This window comes from Micropterus salmoides, unplaced genomic scaffold (assembly GCF_014851395.1).
Source record: "Micropterus salmoides isolate LMB-PRFRI ecotype aquatic unplaced genomic scaffold, ASM1485139v1 Ms_hic_scaffold_4, whole genome shotgun sequence".
Lineage (NCBI taxonomy): Eukaryota > Metazoa > Chordata > Actinopteri > Centrarchiformes > Centrarchidae > Micropterus > Micropterus salmoides.
The window spans coordinates 22,097,417-22,123,468 of NW_024043372.1; the positions used below are offsets into that span (position 1 = coordinate 22,097,417).

General features: G+C 40.6%; 1 protein-coding gene across 2 annotated transcripts; it reads right to left on the reverse strand.

Annotated features, from left to right (window-relative positions):
* Positions 1-2,996: 2,996 nt before the first annotated feature.
* Positions 2,997-18,950, reverse strand: LOC119886906 (sodium-dependent neutral amino acid transporter SLC6A17-like). Of its 2 annotated transcripts, XM_038697889.1 has the most exons (13): positions 18,808-18,950; positions 16,704-16,751; positions 15,435-15,874; positions 11,293-11,450; positions 10,279-10,405; positions 8,532-8,713; positions 8,316-8,426; positions 7,970-8,211; positions 6,571-6,763; positions 6,288-6,480; positions 5,850-6,009; positions 5,529-5,691; positions 2,997-4,528 (listed from the first exon to the last, which is right to left on the reverse strand). In XM_038697889.1, exons 3-13 carry the CDS (start codon positions 15,715-15,717, stop codon positions 4,121-4,123), a joined length of 2,220 nt encoding a protein of 739 aa, XP_038553817.1. In that variant the 5' UTR covers positions 15,718-15,874; positions 16,704-16,751; positions 18,808-18,950; the 3' UTR covers positions 2,997-4,120. The 2 variants fall into 2 exon arrangements, with proteins under 2 accessions (XP_038553817.1, XP_038553818.1); XM_038697890.1 differs by lacking the exon at positions 16,704-16,751 and having other exon boundaries at positions 18,808-18,912.
* Positions 18,951-26,052: the final 7,102 nt, after the last annotated feature.

The following is a 26,052-nucleotide window of genomic DNA, read 5'->3' on the forward strand; positions in this document are numbered from 1 at the left end:
CAAGTCACCAAAAACATCTGGAACAAATTTCATTGCAATAGTTGACCTTGCTTTACACTGAGAGAAAGACACAATTCAAGAAGCCTGGAAGAAAGATAACACTTTTGTGTGGAGGTCGAGTCCAGTCAGCTACACATCTGAGTTATGAAAATAAAGACAAAACCTCCCCAGATTTTGAGAACATGTATACGTACATGTACATTTCCAGTGTAAACTTATAAATTTACTTTTTGTCATGGCAGATTTTTGACTCATTTAGGAAACAGACAAATTCAGAAATCCGACAGCAGCTTGTCTACTCTTTATTATTAATATTTTTTGGTGGTGTTCACAATTTTTTTTTACAATAGTTTGTCAGTCTCAGACAATCATAATATGAGGAGGACAGAGAGAGAGAGAGAGAGAGAGAGAGAGAGAAGCTGTAAGGGGACATTTTATTTAAATGTGTCTCCTACAGACAGTGCTTGAAACGTGTGCTCAGTAAGGCCCAGCACCCACAGGTAAGAAGGATTATTTAGTTCACAAACACACACACATGCACACACACACACGCACACACATACACACGTTTATTGTATATACATATGCATACACGCTCCAGCACTTGTAAGGAAGAGTTGTAGTATCCCTTTGGCTATAAGGGGCAGTTCCTAATCTTCGCAATTAAGCTTCTTTCAGTCTTAATTTTTCTTCAGTTTAATAACTTGATATTGCTTTTACACAGATCTTGAATTTACGGCTATGAGGACAAAACAAATGCTAATGTTTTTGCTGTCCTAGTGAGAAAAGTGCATTAATCACATTCATTATTACTTTATGTTACATTTACTGCTAAAACAGTTACTTTTTAAGACATTGATATACTTCACATGGATAAAATCTATCTTCAGAGTAGTTTGACTACACAAGATTATTTACAGGTTTGGACAACTAAAAAGTATTAACACTCTCAGCAGGAAGTGCCTGACTCACCCGGACTGAAACAAGACAAGAGATGAAACAATAATTACTTTATGGCCACACTAGCGGTCCTGCAAGACAGTAATGCTTTCTACACACAATGTTGTTGAATGGATAAAATATATTAATTTGCTGTTCTTAGATCTACAACTAGTGGGGCAAAAAAGTAAAGTTTTCCCTGAGGGTGGGATCATGTTGTCACATGAAAGGGTTTATCCTCTGTACAGTAGCTGTTTGAGTACTGATTTGTCAGTCTCAGCTCTACATAAAGGTGAGTTTGGACTGAACATAAAGGGAATTTTGGACGTGGTGTGGATGCATGTAAAGTTAATAGAAAGACATGATTGTTCATGCCTTTGTGCACGAGTTTAACAAACTGTTCACGTCATCTCCCGAGTTATAGGGAATTTCTGACGGTGACAATATCTCCCACTTAGTGAGAAGAACAACAGAAGTATCAACAAACTGTTGGTAAAATGGCTGCAAGCAACGCTGGCAGTTACATTTACAGTACATCAACTCCATTTTTTACACTAATAAAATCAGGAGCTTTTCACTGTCTGCTTGTGTCTGATTTCATTTGTTAATGAACTGCTATAAATATGTAACACTGCAAAAGTAGCTAATTTAGGCTCTTAGAAAGACTATGAGGCTAACTGTGCAACTGTGCAGTTACCAACGCTCCCAAGTTGGAATAATGAGAGGTTTTCCTATTCTTCACATTCACAATTGTGTGAATGCAAGAATTTTAGCTGAAAGCTGATATTCCATGTAACATGTAAAATGTCAGGTTGTTAATAATCTTTTCATGCCAAAGGTAGCATCATAACCATAGACTGTATATAAAAAGATCATAACATGCTAACGTGTAGAATATAATTTCCAGCAGGTTGGTGTGTTTTTATACATTTATCATGTTAGCATGCTGTCTTAGCATGTATGTGAAGTGTTGCTGAGGCTGACTGGAATTAAAGTGTTGGAAAAGAGAAGAAGTCAAAAGTTTGACTTGATGGAGCTAGATAAAAGGTCAGGGGAGTCATGGTAAATTATCTGTGGTAAGCAGTGGTGGTGCTAGTGTGGCTAAAAACAAGTAGACCAGTAAACCTACAGTCAAGACAGGTAAGTGGACGTCACCTAACACCAGGTGCAGCGAAGAACATACACAGCTCTCATGAACAAAGAACCAGCTGCTGCTCACTGAAGACCTCACATCACACATTACTTTCACCTCCCAGCAGCTGTTTCACATCCCACAACAAGAATTAGCTACACAAACTATAAAATAAATAAGTCTTTAAATATACAATTTAAATATATATATACTGGTCACTTTTAAAAGATAAATTTTTGTAGTTCACACCTACATACACAGCAAATATACAGGAATATAAATATAGTCCATTTAATCCTTAACACCATGGCTTTGAATATTGTGATAAAAAAATAAATAAAGGTATCCTCCTCCACGTAACAGGAACTCGAATGTGCTCATTTTGAACATGTAGACAGTTTTGCACAACTATTCAGTACCAGTGTGTTTCAGGGAAAGATGTCCGTCTTAACTTTACCCGTTCAGACTGTCATCTGGTTTAACATCAGTTCAACCAGAAGCCAAAGATCTTCATCACAAAGGAACTGAGGTGTGACAAGTGTGCTTGCATGTATGTTTTTGTTTGTGCATGTATGTGCCCACAAGGCTTACAGAAGTTCATATTAAGTTAGCTGATGAGTTTTATATTCCATAATTAAATTTTTTGTTTCTTAAGTTGCTAAATCTTTTGGTCCATAGCTGATTTCTTTATTTCATGTTCGTTATGTTTTTGGTCAATAGTGAAAAGTGCTCCTAACTGTATATTGTGTACTCATTGTGTGGGACATTTTTGACAGCAGCAGTTATTGTAATTCCAGGGGTGCATAAATGTTCAAAACAACAGGATTAGGATAAGGATTAATAATTCACTGTTGTGCAATAATTGTGTAAAATCTCTTTTGTGCTTTTGTAGCATTGTCATTTTAAGTCTAAAGTGACATTAAGTCTAAAGTGACATTTGTTTCAAATTCACATGAACAAACTGTGCTTCTAGTCACCGAATAATTAAAACGAGCTCTTTGTACTTCATTTTCAGCACAATTCAGCATTTCCTTTTTGTTATTCTATAATATGAATATGTTGGTTTCAAGTGTTTTGCTGTCTACTTTTAACTCGTTGGCGGAGAAACTGAAAATGAGGGATTTTCACAAGTCATAACATGTGTGTAATGGATGATGAGACTGTGGCTTTAGAACAAATATCACATTATCCTACATCATCTTACTGTACTGTACACCGCTGTTTACAGAATGAACAAGAACAACACTGGCTACACACTAAACACAGAACGGGATTGGAAGAGAACGGAACATAAATGGATGTCTTTAGAGCAGCCTTAAGCATAATTTACCCTATTCCACAGAGAAAACCCTGTGAAAACAAATCTACACAACGTTAGTATTTTGTAGTTTAGAACATCAGAACAGAGGTGCATGTCAGTGCTCATGTAGACATACTGTACCTACTCACTGAAATCTGATCTAATAGAAAATAACTTGTTTTGTGTTAGACCGTATGACTTTAACACACAGTACCACTACAGAGGGCAGCAACGCAAACACTGCTTTCGAACCTTAAAATAATTCATTCATTCATCTTGGCTCTCTGTGCCGGTGTGCTGAGTGAAAACCTGTTCAACCAGCAGGACTATGCCGGCTCCTCTACATTCATTCTTTCAGGTCCCCTGCACTGTGCAGACGGGGATATACATTAAGCTGTGGGGGTCTGTGTCTGCTGAGGATCCTTATACTAAGGCAAAGAAATGCAGATCACAGAACTTCATCTTAAACCCTGTGATGTTAAATACAGAATAGATACAGATGTCAATCCCACCCTGATTTCAGTGTTTGATCTACTGTGAAAGAGTAAACTTTTTTCTCCTGCTGGAGATGGTTCCTTGGTGTTATTTTGCCTAGCGTGTGTTCAGGTAAATTGGGCAGCTACATACATTTTTGTGGCGTTAGTAGGACAGTGGCGGGGATTCTCTGCGCTGCAGTGATCCCCGGGGGAGACTTTATGGCTGAAAGGTAAACTGTGCTATGGGATTGGGTGTCACGGGGAGTGTTGAAGTCAAGAGTCAGACTCTGGTGTGGCAGGCATGGTCGGTGTAGTCGGTGTGGTGGGGCTGATGGCAGCGTTCTGGTAGCTTGTACCGTAGCAGATGTTTGGAGACAGGGAGTTGGGGTCCAGGGGTTTGTTCCCTCCTGGAGTAAGGTAGGCTTTGCGTGCCGGCACCGATGATGGCATCTCGCCGGGCTTGGTGCCGAGGATGGATTTGGCCTCGTCCTGCTCCTCCAGGATGGACATGTCCTTCATCATGGTTTTACGGTAGGAGACAGACAGCTTGTTGGAGCCGTCTGACATCAGGTTGAAGCGGCGGGCAATGAAGACAACGGGGAGCGGCAGCATGGCCACTATGATGAGAGCGAAGCACATGGCCAATGCCCAGGGAGGGTAGCTCTGGAAGCGTTCCTGAGCCTGCAGACACACAGAGAGGGTTTAGTGATTATGTGACAACTTAAAAAGAAATCCAAAGACAAAACATTTCTCTAAGTGGAGAGGAGCATAAGAATAAATTGGCTACTACAACCTGTTAGGGTTTAGCAGGCTGTTGCTGTGCAATGGTTCAGAATGCTAGTGGGTTTTTTTAAGCTATGCAATACTCTAGGGGTGGTAATGTCAATCTGTCAGTCGGTTTAGCACTTTGTTTTGGACTGAAATATCTCAACAATTACTGGATGGATTGCCATGAAATTTTGTACAGACATTAATGGACCCCAGAGGATGAATTTGGCAGATTAAGGTTACCCCTTGCTTTTCCTTCAGCATCATCATCAGGCTAAAATGTAATTTTGTCTAATACTTTGGTTTAATGATCTCCCATTCACATCAGCCTCAGCTGTATTTAGTGCTATTTAGCAAAGCATGCTAGCACACTAAATTAAGATAAATTTGCCTTGTCATTGTGGGCATGTCAGCATACTGCTCAAAGCACCACTGTGCCTTAGTTTATACTCACAAAACTGCTAGCGTGGCTGTAGGCCCTTTTTTCGGTCTGAGCACCCGCTTAGTGTTAACTTACAAACATGCAATGAGGCACACATATTGCCAATAGGAGGGTTCCTTTTATGGGACACATATTTGTCTATAAGTCTTTTGTTCAAATTCCTCATGACAAAATTAAAGTTGAAAACAGGATAAAGAAGTTGAGGATAAACAAAACAAAAAAAAGTTATAATTACAAATATGTCAAATAAAGTTTGTAAATTTGTTTTATCTATATAGCCTCAAATCTGTATCAGAGAGCTTTACATTCAAACAACTTACACCCTCTGACCCTAGACATAATAGATTTATGACAGGAAAATATAGAAATTGTAGAATAAAGAAACCAAACAAAACCATAAATGAAGACTGCTGGCAACAACACACACACACACACACACACACACACACACACACACACACACAGACTGACCAGCTCTTGGACCCAGGCGTTGTATCCTGGTGGGCTGATGGCCATTTCTATCACAGTGGCTGAGATGAGCACAATGAGACACAGAGGGGAGACGTACTTCCACAGGTAGAAATACATCATGTTTGGTCGGAAACCCAACATGTCCTCTAGATCCTGCATGAACCTGACGGAGACAAAGAAATGACAGTAATGATCAAGCTCATTTACACACTTTATACTAATTTAACAGTCATTCGTTTTAGTGAATGTTTTACTTTTATAATTCAAATTTGAGCAAGATAAATTGCAGACACAGACACACAAACCTACAGATAGTTGTACCTTTTTGTGCCGTAAATCCAAGCGACAGACACATTTTCCAGGATGACCACTACAGTGAGAGGCAGTCCGGCAGAGTAATCATCAAACATGGTGACAAAGTAATTCCCTGAGCGTTGAACGAACAACAGGCCACATAGGAATGCCACAATGCAGCAACACACTGTAACAAACCCAGAGAAGAAGAAAAATTAGCACCCATTCAGAGGAAAAGACGAGGAATTTCAGTCTAATAGATGAGAAAATGGAAAAATAAAAGGGTTTTATTGCCAGTAAGCTGTTTTGTTCCCTGTAAGTGTTTTGCATTCAGTACGCTCGGAGCAATAATAGAAAGACTAATGTAGCCCATTCCCAAATGTGCTTTAATACTCTGCTGACTAAGTGATTTCAGCCACTAAGCATGTAGTGTCCTGACTGATGGGGTCAGTGGGGGAGGTTTACCTGTGAAAAGCTCCTTCTGGACCTTGTAGGTGTCGAGGACAGGTGTAGTGATGCCGGTCATGGTGCCGATCATGCTGCCCAGACCGAGGTTGATGAGCATGAAGAAGAACATGACCGACCAGAATGGAGATGCCGGGAAATGGGTCATGGCTTCTGTGAAGGCGATGAAGGCCAAGCCGGTGCCCTGGACAGCCTGCAGAGAGATGGATCAGAGGAGTGAAATCAGGTAACAGACAGAACATACTATGGATCAAGCTGTTGCAACACTGTGCCAAAGACTCACCTTGTTGAGCTCGTCCTCCAGGACACAAGGCTCCAGACCCAGCTGGGCGAAGCTGTCCTCTTTCACTGTCTTGATGACCCCGTACATCTCAGCATAGTCTGATGTGGTGAGATGGGTAAAGTTTATATGTGGGGGGATCAGATCATGACTCAGGACGTTAGAGTTGAGGTAACCCAGGATCTTCTCTGCATTCCTACGTAGATAAAAGGACAGAATCAGAATCAACTTCATTGGTCAGATATGTTGACATATCCTTGGAATTTAACTCTAGTTGCTCTAAATACGGTGCAGAAAAAGAGAAAATTAACTGGACGATACAGATACAGACATCCAGCAAAATGAAGGCATCAAGCTAAACATGCACACATTTAAGCGGACTTAAACATACTATACTATACTATAAATAATAATATTGTAAATATAGGTTGTGCAAAGAATGTGAGAATAATGTGAGAATGTGTGCACAATAAGCTTTAGCTTCTGCCTGCACCTGGTCATCTATAGTGTTTATGTTTTGAATGATTTGATTGAATGATCTGTAAATGACCAAACTGAAATAAATGAATGAAAAATGAATGAAAAAAAAAATAGTGTTTATAGTTTTAGACTTGACTATAGCAATGATGAGATAATATGTACGTATCATTGTACGATGTTTATATTACACTGTAATAAATATGTATGTGCAATAAGATTATTTCAGATTATTTGAACATTAAAAGTATAAAATAGTATAAAAAAATCTGTATTTTTGCTCTTAGATCGTTTGCTTATCTTAACATGCTTCTAGTCACTTCAGTTCACACAAAATACAAAAATACCTGAAAAACTAATAATGTTCCCTTTCAGCTGTAACTATTTAGTGCTAATTAGCAAATGTTAGCATGCTAACATGCTAAACTAAGACGGTCAAGATGGCAAACTTTATACCTGGTAAACATCAACATTATGCCATGCTGACAATAGCATATGGCACAAAAGCACACAGCTGTGCCCTCGGCTACAAAGAGCCGCTAGCATGACTGTAGACTCTAAATCTTCTTTAAATTGTATTTTTCACTGATGTGAGGAGCATAAACAAGGGTCAGTTTACTTCCATTTAATTGGGGCAGAGGAATTGCAGACACAAGGTATATTGATATTGAAATTATTGAAGGGTAGCCCCTTAAGATGCAGCATCTCATTTTCATATATCCAATCCTTAGCCAGAAATATCTGCATGGCTACTACAAGAGGTAAGTTAGACTACTTTAAAACAAGTAAGCTACCTCATGCTTGTTTACCTAACTTATATGTGTTTATATGTAAACCCTTCAGGGATGAATAAAGTACTTACCTACCTATCTGTACACTATAAGTGGTGTGTGAGGATAAATAGCTTTTGCAGGTGTGAACTTACTGTACGACACACTTTTCGTTCATGAGATTGGCCTTGAAACCCAGCACAGCGAACACCACCAGTGTGGCCAGAATAGAAGTGAGGAAGTTGATGAAAGAGACGAGCACGGCATCAAAATGGCAGTTGTTATCGATCTTGTTGTAACTGGAGAAGGCTATGACTCCTCCAAACCCCAGACCCAGGGCAAAGAAGACCTGGGTGGCTGCCTCCCTCCACACCTGGGGCTCCAGCATCTTCTCTAACTGTGATTGACAGAGAGAGTAAGTGACTTTATAACTGTATAATTGATCATTTTCCACCATGGCTGGTTAAAAATACTGGGATGAAGCAGTTCTGTAAGTCTCACCTTGGGAGTGAACATGTGAGCGATACCATCCACTGATCCCTTCAGCATTAAACCCCTGACCAGGAAACAGAACAGCACCACATAGGGGAAAAGAGAGCTGAAGTACATCACCTGTGAAAGTGGAAAACATACATTCAGGAAAGGAAAACCAGCAGTCTCTTCATTGTTTTTCTCTCCTCATGTCCATTTCATTTCTGTCTCATCCTCGACCACTACCTTCCCGGAGGAGGCGATTCCTCTAATGACAGCGAGACATACGATGATCCAGGCCACAAGCAGAGACAGGGTCATTTTCACGTTGAGGCCACCGCTCTCTGCGATGGTGCTGGTGGTGTTCAGAGTCTGACGGTACCAGAAATAGGTCGTAGCCGAGCTTTTCTCACACTCCGGCTCCACAACTGTATATTTTGCACATAGAAGGAGATAGAGCTTTAGCTTGGGTGATAATGAAAGAGAAGAGATGGGTGTGAAGATGTAGCAGGGGGATGTCGCATTATGGAAGATGGAGAGGGCATAAGGAGGAATATAATGAGATTGACAGTGTTTGCTCAGGGTCAATATCTCAATTCTCTGCTGGTTTACACCTCTCAGACGTGAAGTGAGCCAAACAAGGTCATCTGTTCGCTTAGTATGTGATGCATGAACCTCCAATTCACAACACCTGAGATGGGTTTTTTTTACAGTCCACATACAATCTCTTCTGTTGTTACCTTGAGTAAGTGATAGTGAGAGTGTGGCTGAGTTTATAGTCAGCAGCAACAATTCTCCACTTACTTTTGCAGGATAGTGCAGATTTATCCATGCAGATGCACACACATATGACCCATACAGATGCATGGAGAACTCTTTATAGATGTATGACAATATAAATCTAATGAATTCAAAATGGCCTTGGCTTAAATTCATTGATTATTAATCACTCCCTGGTTCCATCATTTGTCTGTCACACTGGATACAGATGTGTGTTTCTGTGCTTCCAGTGAAATGTTGTACACCTGGCTGCTGTCCTTCAATCTGAGCGTCTGAATCTCTGCTGTCTTTCTGCCAGCAGGCGCAGCCTTGCTGAGTCATATGCACCCTGAGTGTTTCTCGGCTACCCCGAGGGTTTTGTCATTATCACTTCTAATCAAATAAACTCCATCTGGAATCTGGATTATCTCTGTGAAGTTGGGACAGAAAGTTGTAAGGGAGTTAACACAGTTTGTCTGATCTGCTTACTGTAGTTGTGCTTGTGGCATGGTGGCCCATTGAGGAATTACTGTGGGAACCATATACATACTATTACAGAGATTGACCATGGCAATGACACAAATGGATATTGTATTATAATCCTGAAAATGTATGCACTCTTGATATTAGATGAATGCGTTAATCTACTCTAAAGACATTTTACTCAGTAGGTCCATCTGAGGCAACAAACTAACACAAGCTGGTCAGGATTAGATTCATAATACATTTCTAATATCCTTGTAGAAAAAAATCCAGTAGTTCCTTTAGATCAATTTTTCATTTAGATATAATATACTGTGCACAGATGGACCAACGTCCTGATGATTTTACATGTCAATGTGCCCCAACAATAGCAACTTTCAAATCTACAGTAAAAAGTCTCCTGTTTCCACGGCCTCGGACTGATCACTTTCCTCTATTGCACTTGTATTTCCTTAACTCAATTTGGGGCAACTTGCTGCTGCACTGGAATTGTATTTCTATGATTTAGATTTTTGATGATAGGCTAACAACATGGCTCTATGGATGACATTGTCATTTGGCCTTCTACCAGCACGAGGTTTATTTAGCTACCTTTCTTTAATGACATTCCCATCAATTGCACTTGCTGTTTAGTGCTAACTGAAGATGCCTCTTCATTGTGTTTTTAAATGCTGTTCTAAAGCACATTGCAGTAAATTGTGCTACACATATAACTTTCCTTATCTGTTAGTTAGTATTTAATGTCACTCACTGGCGAGTGTCCCATTCTTTCTGATTGGACAGTCACTCCAAGGAAGAGGATACTGGAAGGACTGGAAGAAGTAGAAGATGCTCCAGCCGATGATCACATTATAGTAGAGGCCCACAAAGCCACACACCTAGATAGATAGATACATAGACAGATTAGAATTACTATAGATGGATGAATTAAATTGTAAGGTGTCACATTTTATACCTCCACTAAATTGTATAAGATCGTCAGTGAAAAAGGTATGCATATGAGGCAGCATGCTTTGTGCATGTCCCAGGTTGCTGTCAGTCTTGTGAGCAGTCTTGCCAGCCAGGACATTCACGAGCTAAATAAGGATGGGGAAAGCATGAATAATTAAAGTGCTCTCTTTTCAACACTGATCTTCTACAAGATATTTATAGCTACTTCTGCGCCAGCCGTGCAGCTCGAAAGAAAGGCTCCCTTTCACTCTGAAATACGTCAATACCCCCCATAAACCCAAGAGAGGCTGAGGCAGTGTGAAGGCTGTTCTGGTGACTCCAGATGCTCTGGTAACGTTATCCTGCTCATTGCCATATCAGTTTCATTGATTGTTACATGCTATAGACATGCATACAACAAACAAAACCATACATTTAAATTAGGGATGAAATTAATCGTGTCCCTTTGATAGATAGATAGATAGTCCAAGTGTTTGCTTGTGCAGAAAAAGCCACCTTCATAAATCACACAGACAGAGCTTGTTTTTTTATCCTTAAACTGGTGCACATTCAGCAGATGTGCTTCTGTTTACCTGCAGGGTTTGACAGCTGCTTCCACATTACAACTTCCCTGATTCTTATCAGAGGACTCACACTTTTTCTCTCCACCACGCTGCTGTCAAACTGTTTTTTCCAAGGCGCCATAGAGATTTTAACAGCTACACCAAAGAAAGTATTAACAAGAGTTTGTTTTAGGTTTATGGCTATAGATATGAAAAATGATTCTGATTTACACCAATTAAGGAAAAACATCCGGGATTCTTTATCCCCTTACCATCAGACTGGACACCCCTATCCCGCCCAGACTGGGACAGACGTAGTTCCAGACCCCGATGCTCCCACGTCGAATCTTCTGACCCACAGCCAGCTCCAAGAAGAAGAGCGGGATGCCAATGATGAGGAGGAGGATGAAGTAGGGAACCAGATAGGCACCTGAAAAACAGGGAGGCTTCTTGATCTTATACTGTACACTGTATGAAGCATTTCAAGGCAAATGAGTACAAAATTAGTACAATCCCAATTTGCATTTATCCCAGACACAGACCAAGGGAAGTAATGTGTTTGGTTGACAGAAAACAACAGAGATATCTGTCTTTAATTTTATGTACACTTACTGCTACCCACATTACACAGTGAGCTATGTTGCTACAGAACTTTTAATTGTGTTTTCATACTAAAATTAATGGAACCAAGTTGTAGCCTGGAAGTTGGGAGAAACGTGGAACATGATCAGCAATTATCTGAAGCACACCAGGAAAATCAAATGACCAGAAAAATAGTATAGTCATGCAATGAAAACTTTTGTTGAGACCCATACTTTCCTTGTTTGTTTTGCAAATTACAATACATTCTGTGTTTTAAGGGTTTAGCCTGTGGTGCTGTTGTAGACTGTATTTAGTAATATTTTGTCTACCTCACTGATATGCAGAGGACAAAAAGTATGTGCTAAACTTTCAATATAATGCAATCGAATACAATAGAAATAGTAGAGACAGCCTCAGAAATGACCACAGATGTGATTTAGCACCTTTTAGACACAATGACAAGAAGAAATAAAAACTGTAGGCTTCTCCTACACCTTGTACGTTGTTCTATTATTGAAATGTAGTAAATGGATTAAAACATGCAAATATACTAGTGTGGTCCTGAGAATTAACACGGTTCCTGTTCATTTCTGTTTTAATACCAGCGACATTTGAACGGTAATTCATTCAACAATTTTGCATCAGTTTAACTTGCAAAATGTGATCTTGTGATTCAGTGAGATATATTTATCTCCCAACCACCCCTCCTCCTGCACCCTCTCAAATATAAGGTTTCAGGCTCCACTGACAAATATTCCTTGAATTTCATTTTAATTTTGACAGAAGTCTATATTTGTCCCTTTGCAGCTTAATCCAGAGAGGCATAATCAGGATGCAACTGTGTTTTATGTCCAAAGTAGGAGTCATTATCCGGGACTTATAGGATGTATTAATACATCAAGTAGGAATTACATAGTGGCACACACACATGTGATAGTGAGTGGAGTAATGAGGCAGAGAGAAGGGAGGAGGAGAAAGGCCCAATCAACCAAGCCGAAATAGAGAGGAAAGTGAGGTTAAATGTTTGGGCCTTTGCTGGGATGCTCACGCACATCCACTCCATTATGTATGATTTATGACAGTGTCACGGGCATGAGGGTGTGGCAATGGAGGGAGAAATGTTCAAAGGAGGTAGAGAAAGACCTGACGAGGAATAATGGGAATGAGAGAGAGGAGCCCACACAGCGATAACTTCCAAACAACACAGAACTTTAATGTGTCTGTAATTGGCTGCCTGACAGAAAATTACTGAGTGAAAAGTGGTCTGGGAGTCTACTGTGAGTAAATCCTCTCTACAGGCAATAAATCCTGCCTATATGCAGTGAATCTAGAGCTAGTAAAGCAGCAAACACATTAAACTTGCAGCTGTCACAGAGTGCTGCTCAGTCCCTCTCTTTAACCACACTGTTTCACCGCTGGCCATCTGCATTACCCTCTGGACCCTCCTGACCTCCCATCCTCTAGCTGTCCATCAGATGCCCTTGGACTGTCCCTCCTTTCCCTATCACCTGTCTGCCACGCCTGTTCTCACTTCCCTCAGCCCTGCAGTTACCTGGCCTACTCTGCCCACTCCTCACCTGCAGCTGTCCCTCATCATTCCAGTTTGCTTCCTTTGTCGTCAGTTCATCCTGTTTGCAATCTGCCTTGTAAGCCTTGTTGCTTTTGATTTGTAGTTTCTGTTTCATGGACCTGTATCTGCCAGCCTACTGGTCTGCCTGTCTGCTTACCTGTACCTGCCTGTAAGCTCATTGATGGACAATAAATCATTGTACTGCACCAATCTGCCCTGTTTCATGTGTGTTTTGGGTCCAATCCCCACTGCCCTGGCAAACCCACCCTGACAAGAGCAATGTAGCATGTTATCAGTCCATGATGACACAGCATTTCTCACCAACAGTGAAACACAGGTTTACACTGTGTTCTCCTTCAGATACATGCACCCCAGACCAAAACAAATCCTCATCACTATACAATTACATTCACTTTTTCATCGAGCTCTTTTCTGTTTACCATCGGTTGAGCCTGGCCTGCCCTGCCCGGAGTAGTAATCAATAGTGCAGTTATATTTAGATTGCTCTCTTGGCACTTCTGTGCTGAGTGGAAGTGACATGTAGTTTGTGATGGTCGAGGGTTACTTAGCTGCTAAAGGTGAACTGCTAAACAGGCAGCTTAACAAGAAGCTGAGCAGATGAAGAAATCATCATTTGTGTCAACAACAAATCACTTTCAGTAACTAATTATTAATGTTATTTTTGAATAATTAATTTGGATAACAGAAACGATACCATGGTATTTTTATACCATCACAATGTAATTTCACAATACAACAATAATATGGAATTATTGCTTCACCCTTGTAAAAATGTCTTGAAAGCAATGCAAAGACTAAAAGCGGATTTATTGTCAATTTGGGTAAAATTACTTTGATTTATCTTGCTTAATTCAAACTAGATTGTTACAAAAATAGAGCAGCCATGTTGACAGTGACGATGCTGACATTTAGCAGGTATAATGTTATACAATGTGTGATAGCATGCTAACATTTTTAATTAGCTCTAAACACAAAGTGCAGCTGATGTGAATCCCATTAGTTTTGCACGTATTGGTCATAAAACAAAATGCTGGACAAATTAAACAAATTGTCCCGAGGGGGACATGAACATCTAAATTCAACTTTGTGGCAAACCATCCAATAGTTGAAGAGATATTTCAGTCTGGACCAAAGTGGTGGACCGACCAACAGACTGAATCACATCCATTACTTGTTCCTCTTCATGGAAAACATACACTGATCAAACGAAACCTTTGCAGCCAAAACAGCAAAGACGTTAGCCGCAGAGCCTTTAAGTTGTCTAAGCTGTGAGGTGGTGCCTCCATGGATCAGACTTCACATCCCAGAGTCCACCACATCCCACAGATGCTCGTTTGGATTGAGATTTGCGGAATTTGGAGGCCAACACCATCACAATTTGGCCCTTGTCAAAGTCACTCCAATCCTTATGCTTGCCCATTTTTCACAAGACCTATTACGCTTTCAACACATCAACTTTTAGGACAAAATGCTCACTTGCTGCCTGATATGTCCCACCCACTGACAGGTCCCATGATAACGAGATAATCACTTTTATTCACTTCATCTGTCAGTGGTCATAATGTTATGGCTGATTGGTGTACAAGTTGATATGTTTAGAACTTTCTGGTGATTATATTATATCAATATTCAGATACCACATCCCAGTGAAAATTAGAGCACTCTGTGTGTTGCTTTTAGCCTTTTATTCTCAGTGCGCCTGGGTTGGATACATTATCTGTATGCATTACTGTCTGTCTTAATGTCTTTTTTGTGGCTATCACAAAGGGTCATGGTAATATCCCACCACTGTGGGCTTTAATTTAAGAGGACATTTTAATTTTTTAGTTTACCCTTAAATTAACCAGAGGAGAAGACCCACTGAGATAAAACCTCTTTTTCAAGGCTGCCCTGGCCAAGAAAGGCAGCAGGACAGCAAGTTTGACCTAACAGACATAGAATGACAACAACATAATTAAGACACTATAAAAACCAATACATTAAGACAAGCAACTACATATCGACCAATGGATTTCATGCTTATTTAAAACATTTACATTCATCTTTAAAAACCTCCATAATCAGGGATTTGAACTCTGCAATAGGCACCAGCACCTCCAACCGCAGGGTTAAGCTCTTAAGTTACTGATTTTGAAAACATCTGAAAAGTGTAGTGGTAAATATCTACTTGAGTACAGTGACAGTGAATGTTACTTTGTGCCTTGTGCAACACTGCAACTTGGACGAATGGCAGTGACTCACCTCCTCCATTCTTCTGGCACAGGTAAGGGAAGCGCCACACGTTCCCCAGGCCCACAGAGAAGCCCACCTGGGCAAGGATGTACTGCAATTTGCTGTTCCAGGCAGGGCGTCCATCGTTTTCGGGCACCTCTATCTGTGGGACTTTCTTCCCTGTGGCCCCTCCGACATTCAGCGAGCTGCTCTTGTAGTCGAGCGGCTCCTCGTGTGCGAGCAGGTCAGCCACCGACTCTGTGACGTGCTCATGGCTCTGCTCGCGCTGCGTCACCTTGCTGTTCTTAGGCATCAGGGTTGGGAAGGGGGTGGGGGTGGAGAGAGAAAGAGAGAGCGAGACAGACTGGTAGGAACAGGAAGAAGTGATACAGGCAGAGAGTGGAAAAGAGACGGATGGATGTAGCTATAAGGGAGATGCTGAAGAGAGAGTTCAGGTCTGGGCGTCAGTCCTGCATCAGAAAAACAGAAAGGTCAAAGAGAAAATTGTGTTTCAAGGACATCATCAAAATTAAAATTTTCTGTCACTGGAGAAAAATCCCATACATAGTCTTGTTTGTACCCTTGGCAAGAATCATTTACTATACAGTAATAAAAATACTTCTCCTGGCTTTGATCCTTAAATAACACTTCACACAGCCGCTGACACAATTATTCCTCTATTTTGTGCTTGGTTAGGCTTGTAATAAGACACTGGATTGTAACACATGGTTATTCCTCTCCAAAGCCATGAAGAATGTCACCATAAAGACAGGAGACCATTTGTCACCTGTGTGTTCACTTAACCTGATTCTTTAAAAAACAGAACTCAGCAGGTACTTGAACAGGCACCCCCCCCCCCCCCCCCAAAAAAAACAAAAACAAAACAAAAAACAAAAACAAAACACCACAGCTTTTGGTCCCTCACGCAATGTTTCCAAAATATTCCCAATCCTGCAAATTGTTCTATTTAATTTCCCTGTTCTGCAAAGCTTAACTTTAGTGAAGCTTTTTTTTCTCCTGTAAATCCCCTAATCCTCTGAAGCCTCGCAGCCACATCCATCCTCACCCCTCTTTTGGGGAGTGGTTGGTTCAACCCAAACCTCATGGAGGAAGTGAACATGATGCTTTGGATGAAGTGCTGTCATGTGTTCTCCTGATCCACATCACGTGGTGCAGTTTAGGTTCATTACTTATTAAGCGAGTCATTTGTAAAATGCAACACTGCAGAGCCCATAGGTTATTTGAACGCATTATTTCACATGCTGGAGGAAATGAAAAGGAAGAAAAACTGTATCTTACGATTTTTGATTCTCTGTGTGGGTAGTGGCTGATGTAGTCACCAAAGTCCTGTTAAAGCAGAAAGAAAATTCTTGGCTAAAGGAAACAGTTGAGAACTGGGGCTGAGCGAAGATGCTGCACCTTAATTGTGATGCAACCGCAGTGATGCACACAGGCCTTTAACGTCACAACTCTCACAAAAAGCACAAACTTCCTAAACACCCTCAGAGCTCCTGGCGGTGGCAAGAAAGAAACACTCAGAAAGTCCTTAATTTGTGCTCAGAATGTGCATTTTTCTTTCCTTGCTTGTGTAATTTTTTTTATCCCACAACAGATTTCCTCCTCTGGGCATGTCAAGATGAGCCTATGATGCAATAATCCACAGCCATTCACAAGTGTTCATAATCCTTTGTGCATTAACTGTAAAGCCCCCAGTGCTGCTTTTCTGTCTTGTCATTCAATCCCATCCTACAGTATACAAGACACGTAATATCAATCAGAGGCTGCACCATCCAGCCAACACAGAGAAATGAAAACACATCAACTCACCCAACCATTAATCCAAACACACGCAGTTCAGATGACTCCAGCTGATCCAGTCTGACTGTTGGATTTTACACCACAGTAACAAAATGTCACAGATGGTACAATATAGAGAAGATAATTTTCTGTATTAAGCCAACAATGATGTGGTTTCTTATTATACAATTTCTTCTTGTTATATAATGTCTGCTGTAATGCACAGGAAAGCAGTGTGCCATATGTATGCCGTTTTCTTTTGTTGTGACTCCATGTTCTTGGACTTAATACTTCAAGAATCAGCGTACCAAGACTAGAGCGGAAACAAGAAACAATTTCCTAAAATGTCAAAACTTTTTACAAATTCCTAAAGCCAAAACATCTTGTTTTGTCCAGCCAATGGTCCAAAACCCAAAGATATCCTGTCACTTATGACAAAGAAAAGCAGCCACTCCTCACAAATGAAAAGATTAAATTATTCAATTGACCTAATCAATTCATTGACCAATTGTTCCAACTCTAACCAGGACATACTATTCAAGAATGTGTCATCATCACAGTGTATTCATAGCAACATATCTGGATGACTATAAGTAAAACTTACACATTTAAAGAACACCTATTGTATGCTGGTAACTTTCCAGCACCAACAAGGTCACAAGTTCAGCCCTAACTGTGATCACATGGTCTAATGTTTTCGCTGTCAGACATCATAGAATCATGAAGTTATACTCTCATGTGAATGAGGCAGATATTGATAGTTATGTGAGTTATGTTTTAGTGGTGAGTTTTCCAACTACTTCCAGTAACACAACATAACATGTGACTAACAGGACGAAAAACAGCAGACCCTGCAGATATCAGCTTCAGTAATAATCAGTCCCCTTTAAATGTCCACACTTAATTGATTGTTTACTGATCCTGTGAGTCTCTTTTACTAGTCTGAACACAGTTAGTGGCAGCTTTTTCATCCTGGAAATTACAAAGTAGGCTATTAAAAGTCTGAAGGCTACTCATTCCCACTTTACTGGCATTAGATCTCAGAACTGAAAAAAGAAAGTAAAATGGCCTGGGACAAAGCCATACTACTACCCTAACTTTAGGACATTGACCTCTTTTAACTCTAAAATGCAGCTGAACAGAACAGCTGCCTTCATTCACCAACACCACAACAGGGATCGCTCACTGTGAACACCAGGTGACACATCTGGTGCTGATGCTGATCGCCCAGCGTTTTTTCCATCTCTGATTTTACAGCTCGTCACGAGTGACGCGACGACTTTTAAACAAACAAACAAACAAACAAACACAAAACACGCCCAATCAAGGTCAAACGCAATTATTTTCTGACCTCCGTGTAAACTAGAGCGCATTTATCGTAGATAATGCAAATTTTATAATAGGCAACTTCACGTGACTCAAAACAAGCGTATAGCTCTGTGGTGAAAACACAAAACAAAGCAATTTAAAGTCTTTTCCTGTCTGTGAACTTTCTGCAGAGATGAACAGTCTACATCTTCTTAAATGCGGGTGATAAGACCTATTGCGCTGTTTTGCATCACAGAAAGTGGAATGTGGAGATGTTAGAAATAAAACTCTTTCTCACCGTGAGTCTTTAGCAGCGATCAACAATATCCAGGGTTTATAATGAACGCAGTTGTCAGAGAAAATCTGCAGAGAAGCATGAGTACATCCGCCGGGCTGCACTTGTCGGTGTGGTACTGAATGAGTGCTCACAGGACACTGGAGGACGGCAGATCACATGCTGCTCTGCCTACAATTGACATGCAGGGTGGAGAGTCCGGTGCGCACCGTGACGCACAAAGTGCTGCTCATTACCACCAAAGACAAATAATAACCTGCCACTCATATGTTGTTTTTAAGACTTCCATCACAGTATCTTTAAACGGGAAGATGGGATGCTGAGAGGGAGAAAGAAGGGGGGAAACTGTGCCGGGATTTGTCAAGGTTATCCACTCCTACCTGAGGAAGTGATATTGTGACGCAGCTTTCGTCATTCCTATTTCAATTGCTAAAAAAAAGCCATTCAGCTCTGTCCTTTCGGTATAGCAGCATGGGAGGCAGAGAACGTCCCGTCCCCCCCCCCCCCCCCCCCCCCCCCCCCATCCTCGCCTCCTATTCTAAAGGTCACAAAAATAGGGTGTTGAGGTTTTGTTTCCATCCCCCCAAAACACAGCTGGCTGTCCACACTGAGAAACAGCTGAGCTCAACAATGAGTGAGTAATAAATGAATGAAACTCATAATAAATGTATGAACAATACATTAATTATACAGAAAGGGACAAAAGAAGGACATTTTGTTCTTGGAAAAGAGCAAATGTGTTATTATTAGTAAAAGTAATAATACCATAGTGTAAAAGTAGTGTAAAAGCACAGAACATTCTCCAAGTATCAAAAGAAAGGCCCCTGTCAGAGGTTGGTTGTTATGTCATTGGATCCTTATTATTGCTGCTTATTTGGATAATCTATATGATTACATCATCTTTCACAAACTGACCACACAGTGTGTATAAGCCTAATCTGAAAAGTAACTAGTAACTGTAGTTGTCAAATAAATGTAGAGGATTGTAAAGTTCAACATGTCCTTCTGAAGTGGAGTAGAAGTAGTTCAAGTACTTCAAAATTGTACTTGAGTACATTCATTGAGCAAATGTATCACTGCCCTCTACGTACTGTTAAGACATGAAGTTCACACACCGTCACACACTGTTTTTATTAAAATCCTCTTTTGGGAGAGAAATCTATTCTCCAAGATACATGTAATTCTCTTCTAATCTCTGAGTAACAGCTTTGTCTCCCTGATCAGACTTTAAGTCTTTGGACTGGGTGGTCATTTCTCTACCAAACATTGGACACTGCAGCAGACACATTCACCCAGGGGAACATAAATCATGCACCAGCCTCCAGGATATTCTTTGATACCACTGAGATAGGGGAAGAAGACATCATCGAGAGGCCATTTTTCATCCTGACCCAACATATTTGCCTCCTTGGTCGTCTTAATCAGATGTGTTTCCTCACTTGCTTCTTGATTGTTTCTCTTCATGTGCATCATTATCATCATCATAGAGTTTGGTCTAAGTGATGATAAATACCTTAGAGATGTAAATATGCAGAAATTTAGTGACTGTAAACTCTCTGTGAGAACAAAATCCTGTTTGAGAAGCACCAGTAGGTCCAAATCAGATATGACCTCTAAAGTACATCTCATATTCCCTATATTTGTGATGCTTTGCAGTGGGATGTTGTTCAGACTGTTTTTAGGTTAGATTCCACTGTGAGACACTAATGTGTCCCTGAGCAAGATACTTAACCCCTAGTTGCTCCAGAGTCATGCAACCTCTGACATACATAGCAATTGTAAGTGGCTTTGGATAAAAGTGTCAGCTAAATTAATACATGCATGTATAAATGTATGGAATAAAACCCACACCAGAGTGCAGCATCCAAGACAAGCTCAGGGTCTGATCTGTCTCTTCGATGTCTACAACTCGTCCTCGCTCTGTGACGCTTTTGACGTACCTTCTCTGAGCTGACTACAGGGAGCAGTTGCCACAGCAACCTCGGGATCATATGACAGCTTTCTCTTCTCTGCACTCTCATTTATGCATACCTCCCTCAATAAATTGCTTTTCTCTAGTTGAAGAACAACAAAATGTATTTCAAACATCCACACACATGTGACCTGCCAGGTTTCCTCTTCTGTGGCATCCTATAGGTGACAGATTAATATTTATTTAATCCAAATCAAAAGTAATTTAAGTAGTTGTGCTATACTGACACCTCCTCCTCCTCCCTCTGTAATTGCTTTCCCCGCCTCACCTCTTTCCTCCTGTTTTAGCGAGTTTTAGAAGTGTGTAGTGTGTTCTTGTCACCTCATCTCATGGGAGAAACTGTCTGAGATGAAAATAGAGGACATGTCTGAGACAGCACACTGGAAAAACAGGATGATAAAGTCTGATAAAGTTTAAGAACAAGGATTAAAATCGTGTAGCATAACAATGAAGTGATCGTAATGTAACATTGTCTTCTTCCACTGGCTAAAGTGCTGCAGGGCATATACTAAGTGGACAGCTGTGTGCCACTCAATGATACACACACATCATTTTTCAGTATTTTAGTAAGCCTGAATCAGCAGCCTTGCAGGCCTCTGGGACTGTTGGCACAGCGGCGCTGTTGCCCTCCCTGGTTAGCACATGACCAAACAGTCTCATCTGGGTTGGAGGAGCTGCTGCTTTGTTCTGGCTTCCCTTACCCCATGTCCTTTTACTCATACCTGCATTTACTGTTCATACTTTTAAACCTATTTTTTCAAATTAACTCCCACTGTGATGATCTGCAGAGTTTGTGGTTTTGTAAATGTAAATGTTCTTGGGTCTCTTGTTCATTCAGCACTAGATGCAAACAGCCATGCTAGCAACTCTGTGAGGCTGTAGGCTACACAGTGGTGTATTGACTCTACGCTAAAGCTACATGCTGACAATAATACTGATAACATGCTGATGTTTAGCAGGTATAATGCTGACCATGTTCACCATTTTAGATTAGAATGCTACAGAGTAGGCTACAGCTTTTTGCAGGATTTTGTTTTATATAAACCAACATACAGAATGGGACAGATGATGGCGCAGAAGATCACCAAAGTGATTACAATTTATCCTCAGGGGGACATGAATGTCCATACCGAATTTCATGGCAAGAGTTGTTGAGACATTTTACTCAAAAGCTCAAATGTCAGCCTCATGGGAGAGCAAAGATGACAGGTCAGGGACCGGTAAAGTGAGTAAGAATCATCCTCTAGAAACCATGAATTGTCTGTACAAAATTTAATTGCAATCCATCAGGCAGTTGTTGAGATATTTCAGTGGTGGACCAATCGACAGAGTGACGTTTCCATCCAGAGCAACACTGCTACATCTGTGACCAATAAACTCAGCATACATCTAAACTAAACACCAGTAAAACCAAAGCGACAGAATTTCCTGTCAGGGTTCAATTTACACTCTTTAACATTTCTCTTGGACAGGCTTTACAGGCTGGATGTTACTACAGTAGTTTTTCTCTTAGGTTTCTTTCTATTAAGTTTATCTTGATCACTTCACATTTTTATCACATACATCCTTTTCGTTGCCTTCCTTTTACAATCCCGCTGCACAGTGTCCTTCCTCCTGTAAAGAATTTCCCTGTGCAATCGTTATTTTAAACATCCTCTATGATTTTGGTTATATCCCAGGGTTCTTGGTGTCTGACGTCAGCACCCTTTCACAGCACATTTTTACTCCTCCCTGCTGTTCACCTTCAGACGCCTCGAACTTCAGATTGTCTCCTCCGCTGCTTTGCAGCACCCGTTTTCCAGTGCTCCCCCCACACCTACTTCCACTCACGTGCGCTCATGCATTCTGCATCTGCACCACCACATCCGCCCAGTACTTTTCCTTCTCTCCAGTCTCATTTATATCCCCCCCCCCTCCATCCCTTTCCCACCCCACCCACTCCCTCCTGCTTCTCCCCTTGTGTTTTGCGCTGTCTGGGTCACTCTCAGGTTCTAAAAAAAGCTTCAGCCGGCACTTGGCTCTGTGGCATTGCCTATCTAGTCCAATATTCTTAGTACAAACACTACAACAAACATAATACACTACAATGTGATTCCTGCTGGAAAGCAAGTGAATGTGAACACTTTTGACAAATGCGAATGGATAAGTCAAAGCATCTGATGTCTACATTTGTCAGCCCAAATGCATGGCATTGCTTTGTCTGATCACTGCACTGATGATTCATTCACTCATTTAGGCAAGAGAGTAAGTTCATTGATGCTGAATGCTCCATTTAGTTGTTCTCTCATAGTACTTCATCTGCATTATTCACAACCTGTGCAATACTGTGTGAAAAAAACTATATATACATTATTTTAAGAAAAGACAAAAACAAGAACTTTGCACATGGCCTATTGTTAATTTTTCCCTAAGAAGAAGACATCAATTAAGGGCTTTAATTCAGGCTTTATATCTTGGTTTCATGTCAAACACTCCCAACTCTTGGCTTTCTACTTTATCTGTCCATGTATCCTCACAGTCTTGTAGCACCTCCTGCTTTCCCAGAGTGCATCAGTGCATGGGGATGTGCTGGTGTTGTGCAGGTGTTCAGACAGTGGAGAATGTAGGTCATGTTGGGCTCGAACAGACGCACTGCAGTGACCGCCACACAGCAGCACTCAGAGACGGTGTGTTTTATTTACACAGGTTGTAAGAAAAATGAGGAGTCTTGTCATTAAATCAGTGTGAAGTGAGAAACATAACAGATGAATGCATTTAATAACCAGCTGAGTGCCATGATACGCTGTAGTGATGAGCCACAGCAGGTGGCTCTCAGTTTGATTGTCCACATGATGGCAGATTCATCAAGGACTGTACACTGGTGCAGGTTAGATAGGAGAAGACTTGGTCGTCTTTTGGTTGGTTGATGACAGAAACGTCCAAACAGATCTGTTCCTAAGCATCTGTCTCACATGAAAGCCAGGGTGCAGTGGGTCAGGCCATGCTGTTCACCTTAATGTGAAACACAAAAATAGAAACTCATTAAAAGCTGTTTTTCCCCTCACTAATCCTTTGCAGATTTCCCCTTTGACAGCTCATTAACAAAAAAAACCTTGTTTTCTGTTTTGGATGGTTAAAAACAGATGATACGCCTATCTGTTGCAGTATATTGAAGGTTTCATATTTCAGAGAAGCCATAGCAGCAGCCTTGATGAATTTCAGTTTGTCTAAAACAACAAAAATACATGATTTAAAAGTAACTAAAAGTATTGCTATGCATGTGCAGTTTGCTTTCTTGCTGATTATCTACTTGTGTGAACATTCACAGCAACTATAATTCCCTGATAAGTTTGACACCATTTGATATGTAAGTACAATTTTCATGACATAGGCCCACTTCACTGATGAATGCTTTGGTTGCTCCATTTGAGGAGTGACGAACAACTAACCTGGATATTGGGAAGAGATTTAAAGCAGGAACAAATCCCCCCTCACATTATAGACACACTTTAAACCCATTTTAATACTGGGTGGCAGATTGCCTTGCTGGGCCTACGCAGGGTCATGTGACGGTCTACAGAAGAACTTCAGCAGATGGTCTCTCAAAGAGGGGCCAGTCCAGCTCACAGGGTTGAGGGCAAAGCTCCCGTCCCCATTTTTTTTGGACAACATAATCCTTTTAAAATACCCCTGCAGCAAAGCACACAGCATTTTTTTAGTAAGTGATGTTGGTGCAACAAGGTTGATGCAACAAATAATAGGGTCATAGTCAGTAAGAGGAAAAAAGGAATACAGATTAAGTTGTTGAGAGCAAAGAATAAAAATAAATATGACACAACTTGAAACCAGAAGGGTGATTAAATCCCTGAAAATGATTGATGATGATGTGATTCTTTGGGTTTTATATATTTTGATTGGCAAAGGTGAGCTTTATTTGGAATAAGTACACATATTCTGTGTTTTAAATTTTTTCGGCAAGCTCAGATAAAGAAGTTGACGTTGCATGCATGGCTGTGCATATTACATATGTTTGCACGTGTCACAATCGAACATAAAGAAAGTAGAGATGATTGTTTCTGAATTGTCAGTTTTTCATAGGCAAGGTAAGTCAAGGCAAATTTATTCATATAGCACAACAACAAGGCAATTCAAAGTGCTTTACATAAAACATAAAAGCAACATAGGGAAATATAAAAAGACATTTAAATACAATTTTAAAAAGACTGAAAAATAAACCAGGATAAACCAAGACAATAGAAGTTACAGTGCAGTGTAAGATCTTAATCAAAAGCCTTAAATTTGATTTAATAAAAGGCAGCGGCAAAAGAAAGCTTCAGCTTTGGTCCAACACAGTTTAATAACGGGACGACCACCTCTGCCCCTGCTGTCGCACAGGCTGTAATCCTACGCGTGGGAGCACCCTACATACATGCTTTAGCATTTTTTTCCTGTGTGTTGTCAATAATGACTATTAAAAAGCCTACACATCCACATATACCCCTCTGACTGCACAGATTGGTACAATGTGGATGATGGCTCAGGCTGCATCACAACTTGGCTTGTTGTGAAGTAATTACTGTAAGAAAAACAAGAGTTAGGGTTAACTGGGAAACCAACTCAAGGTCGCCCCTTAAACACATTTAATTCAAAATGATCTGAGGGGAAGGTCATCATGTGGCCAAATGGGGAGTCCTTAGGGTGTACATTATGTGTGTTATTGAGCTGATCCTGTGAATGGGAATGTAACAGGAAAGTTGGACTTTATATTGTAGAAGGTGGATTTCAGTATTATAGGGAGACTAGCTGCTATGGTAAGTAAGCTTTTAAGAATTGTGTAGGTTCAATGTGTTTGATTTGGACAATTTACATAACAAATTACTTTTTTTCACAGAATAACTGATATTACCATAAAACTTCCCAATTAGACGCCTGTCCCTTTTACTGGTCTGCTGTGGCTACACATTTTGACAAATAAAGGCAGGTCTCAATTAGACTCCTGGTCTGTTCTTAGGATGTATAATACATCTTGCCCACTAGAGCTAGTTCTAAGTTGTTAACATCGTGCATACAACTATAATAGTTTAAACTATTGTTAACATGTACATACTACATTGTACATCATTTAGATTCTCCACAATTCAATTGTTCAGTTAATTTTATGGAACATTTCAAGCTGATGATACACGGAGCAGCTTTTAAAGCAATGGTGCTGGGCAATGTTGCCATCAATCGTAATGAATAAAGATGCCCTTCCCCCACCACTCCGCCACCCGCCCCACCGCTATCCGTTCTAAACA

Bases quoted from the DNA above. Each gene is read 5' to 3' on its own strand.
- LOC119886906 (XM_038697889.1), bottom strand. From the start codon at position 15,717: ATGCCTAAGAACAGCAAGGTGACGCAGCGCGAGCAGAGCCATGAGCAC. The intron at 11,451-15,434 runs GTGAGTCACTGC...CCTGTTTTTCAG, and splicing joins GTGCCAGAAGAATGGAGGAG to GTGCCTATCTGGTTCCCTAC. The intron at 8,212-8,315 runs GTGAGACTTACA...TGTCAATCACAG, and splicing joins CTCACATGTTCACTCCCAAG to TTAGAGAAGATGCTGGAGCC.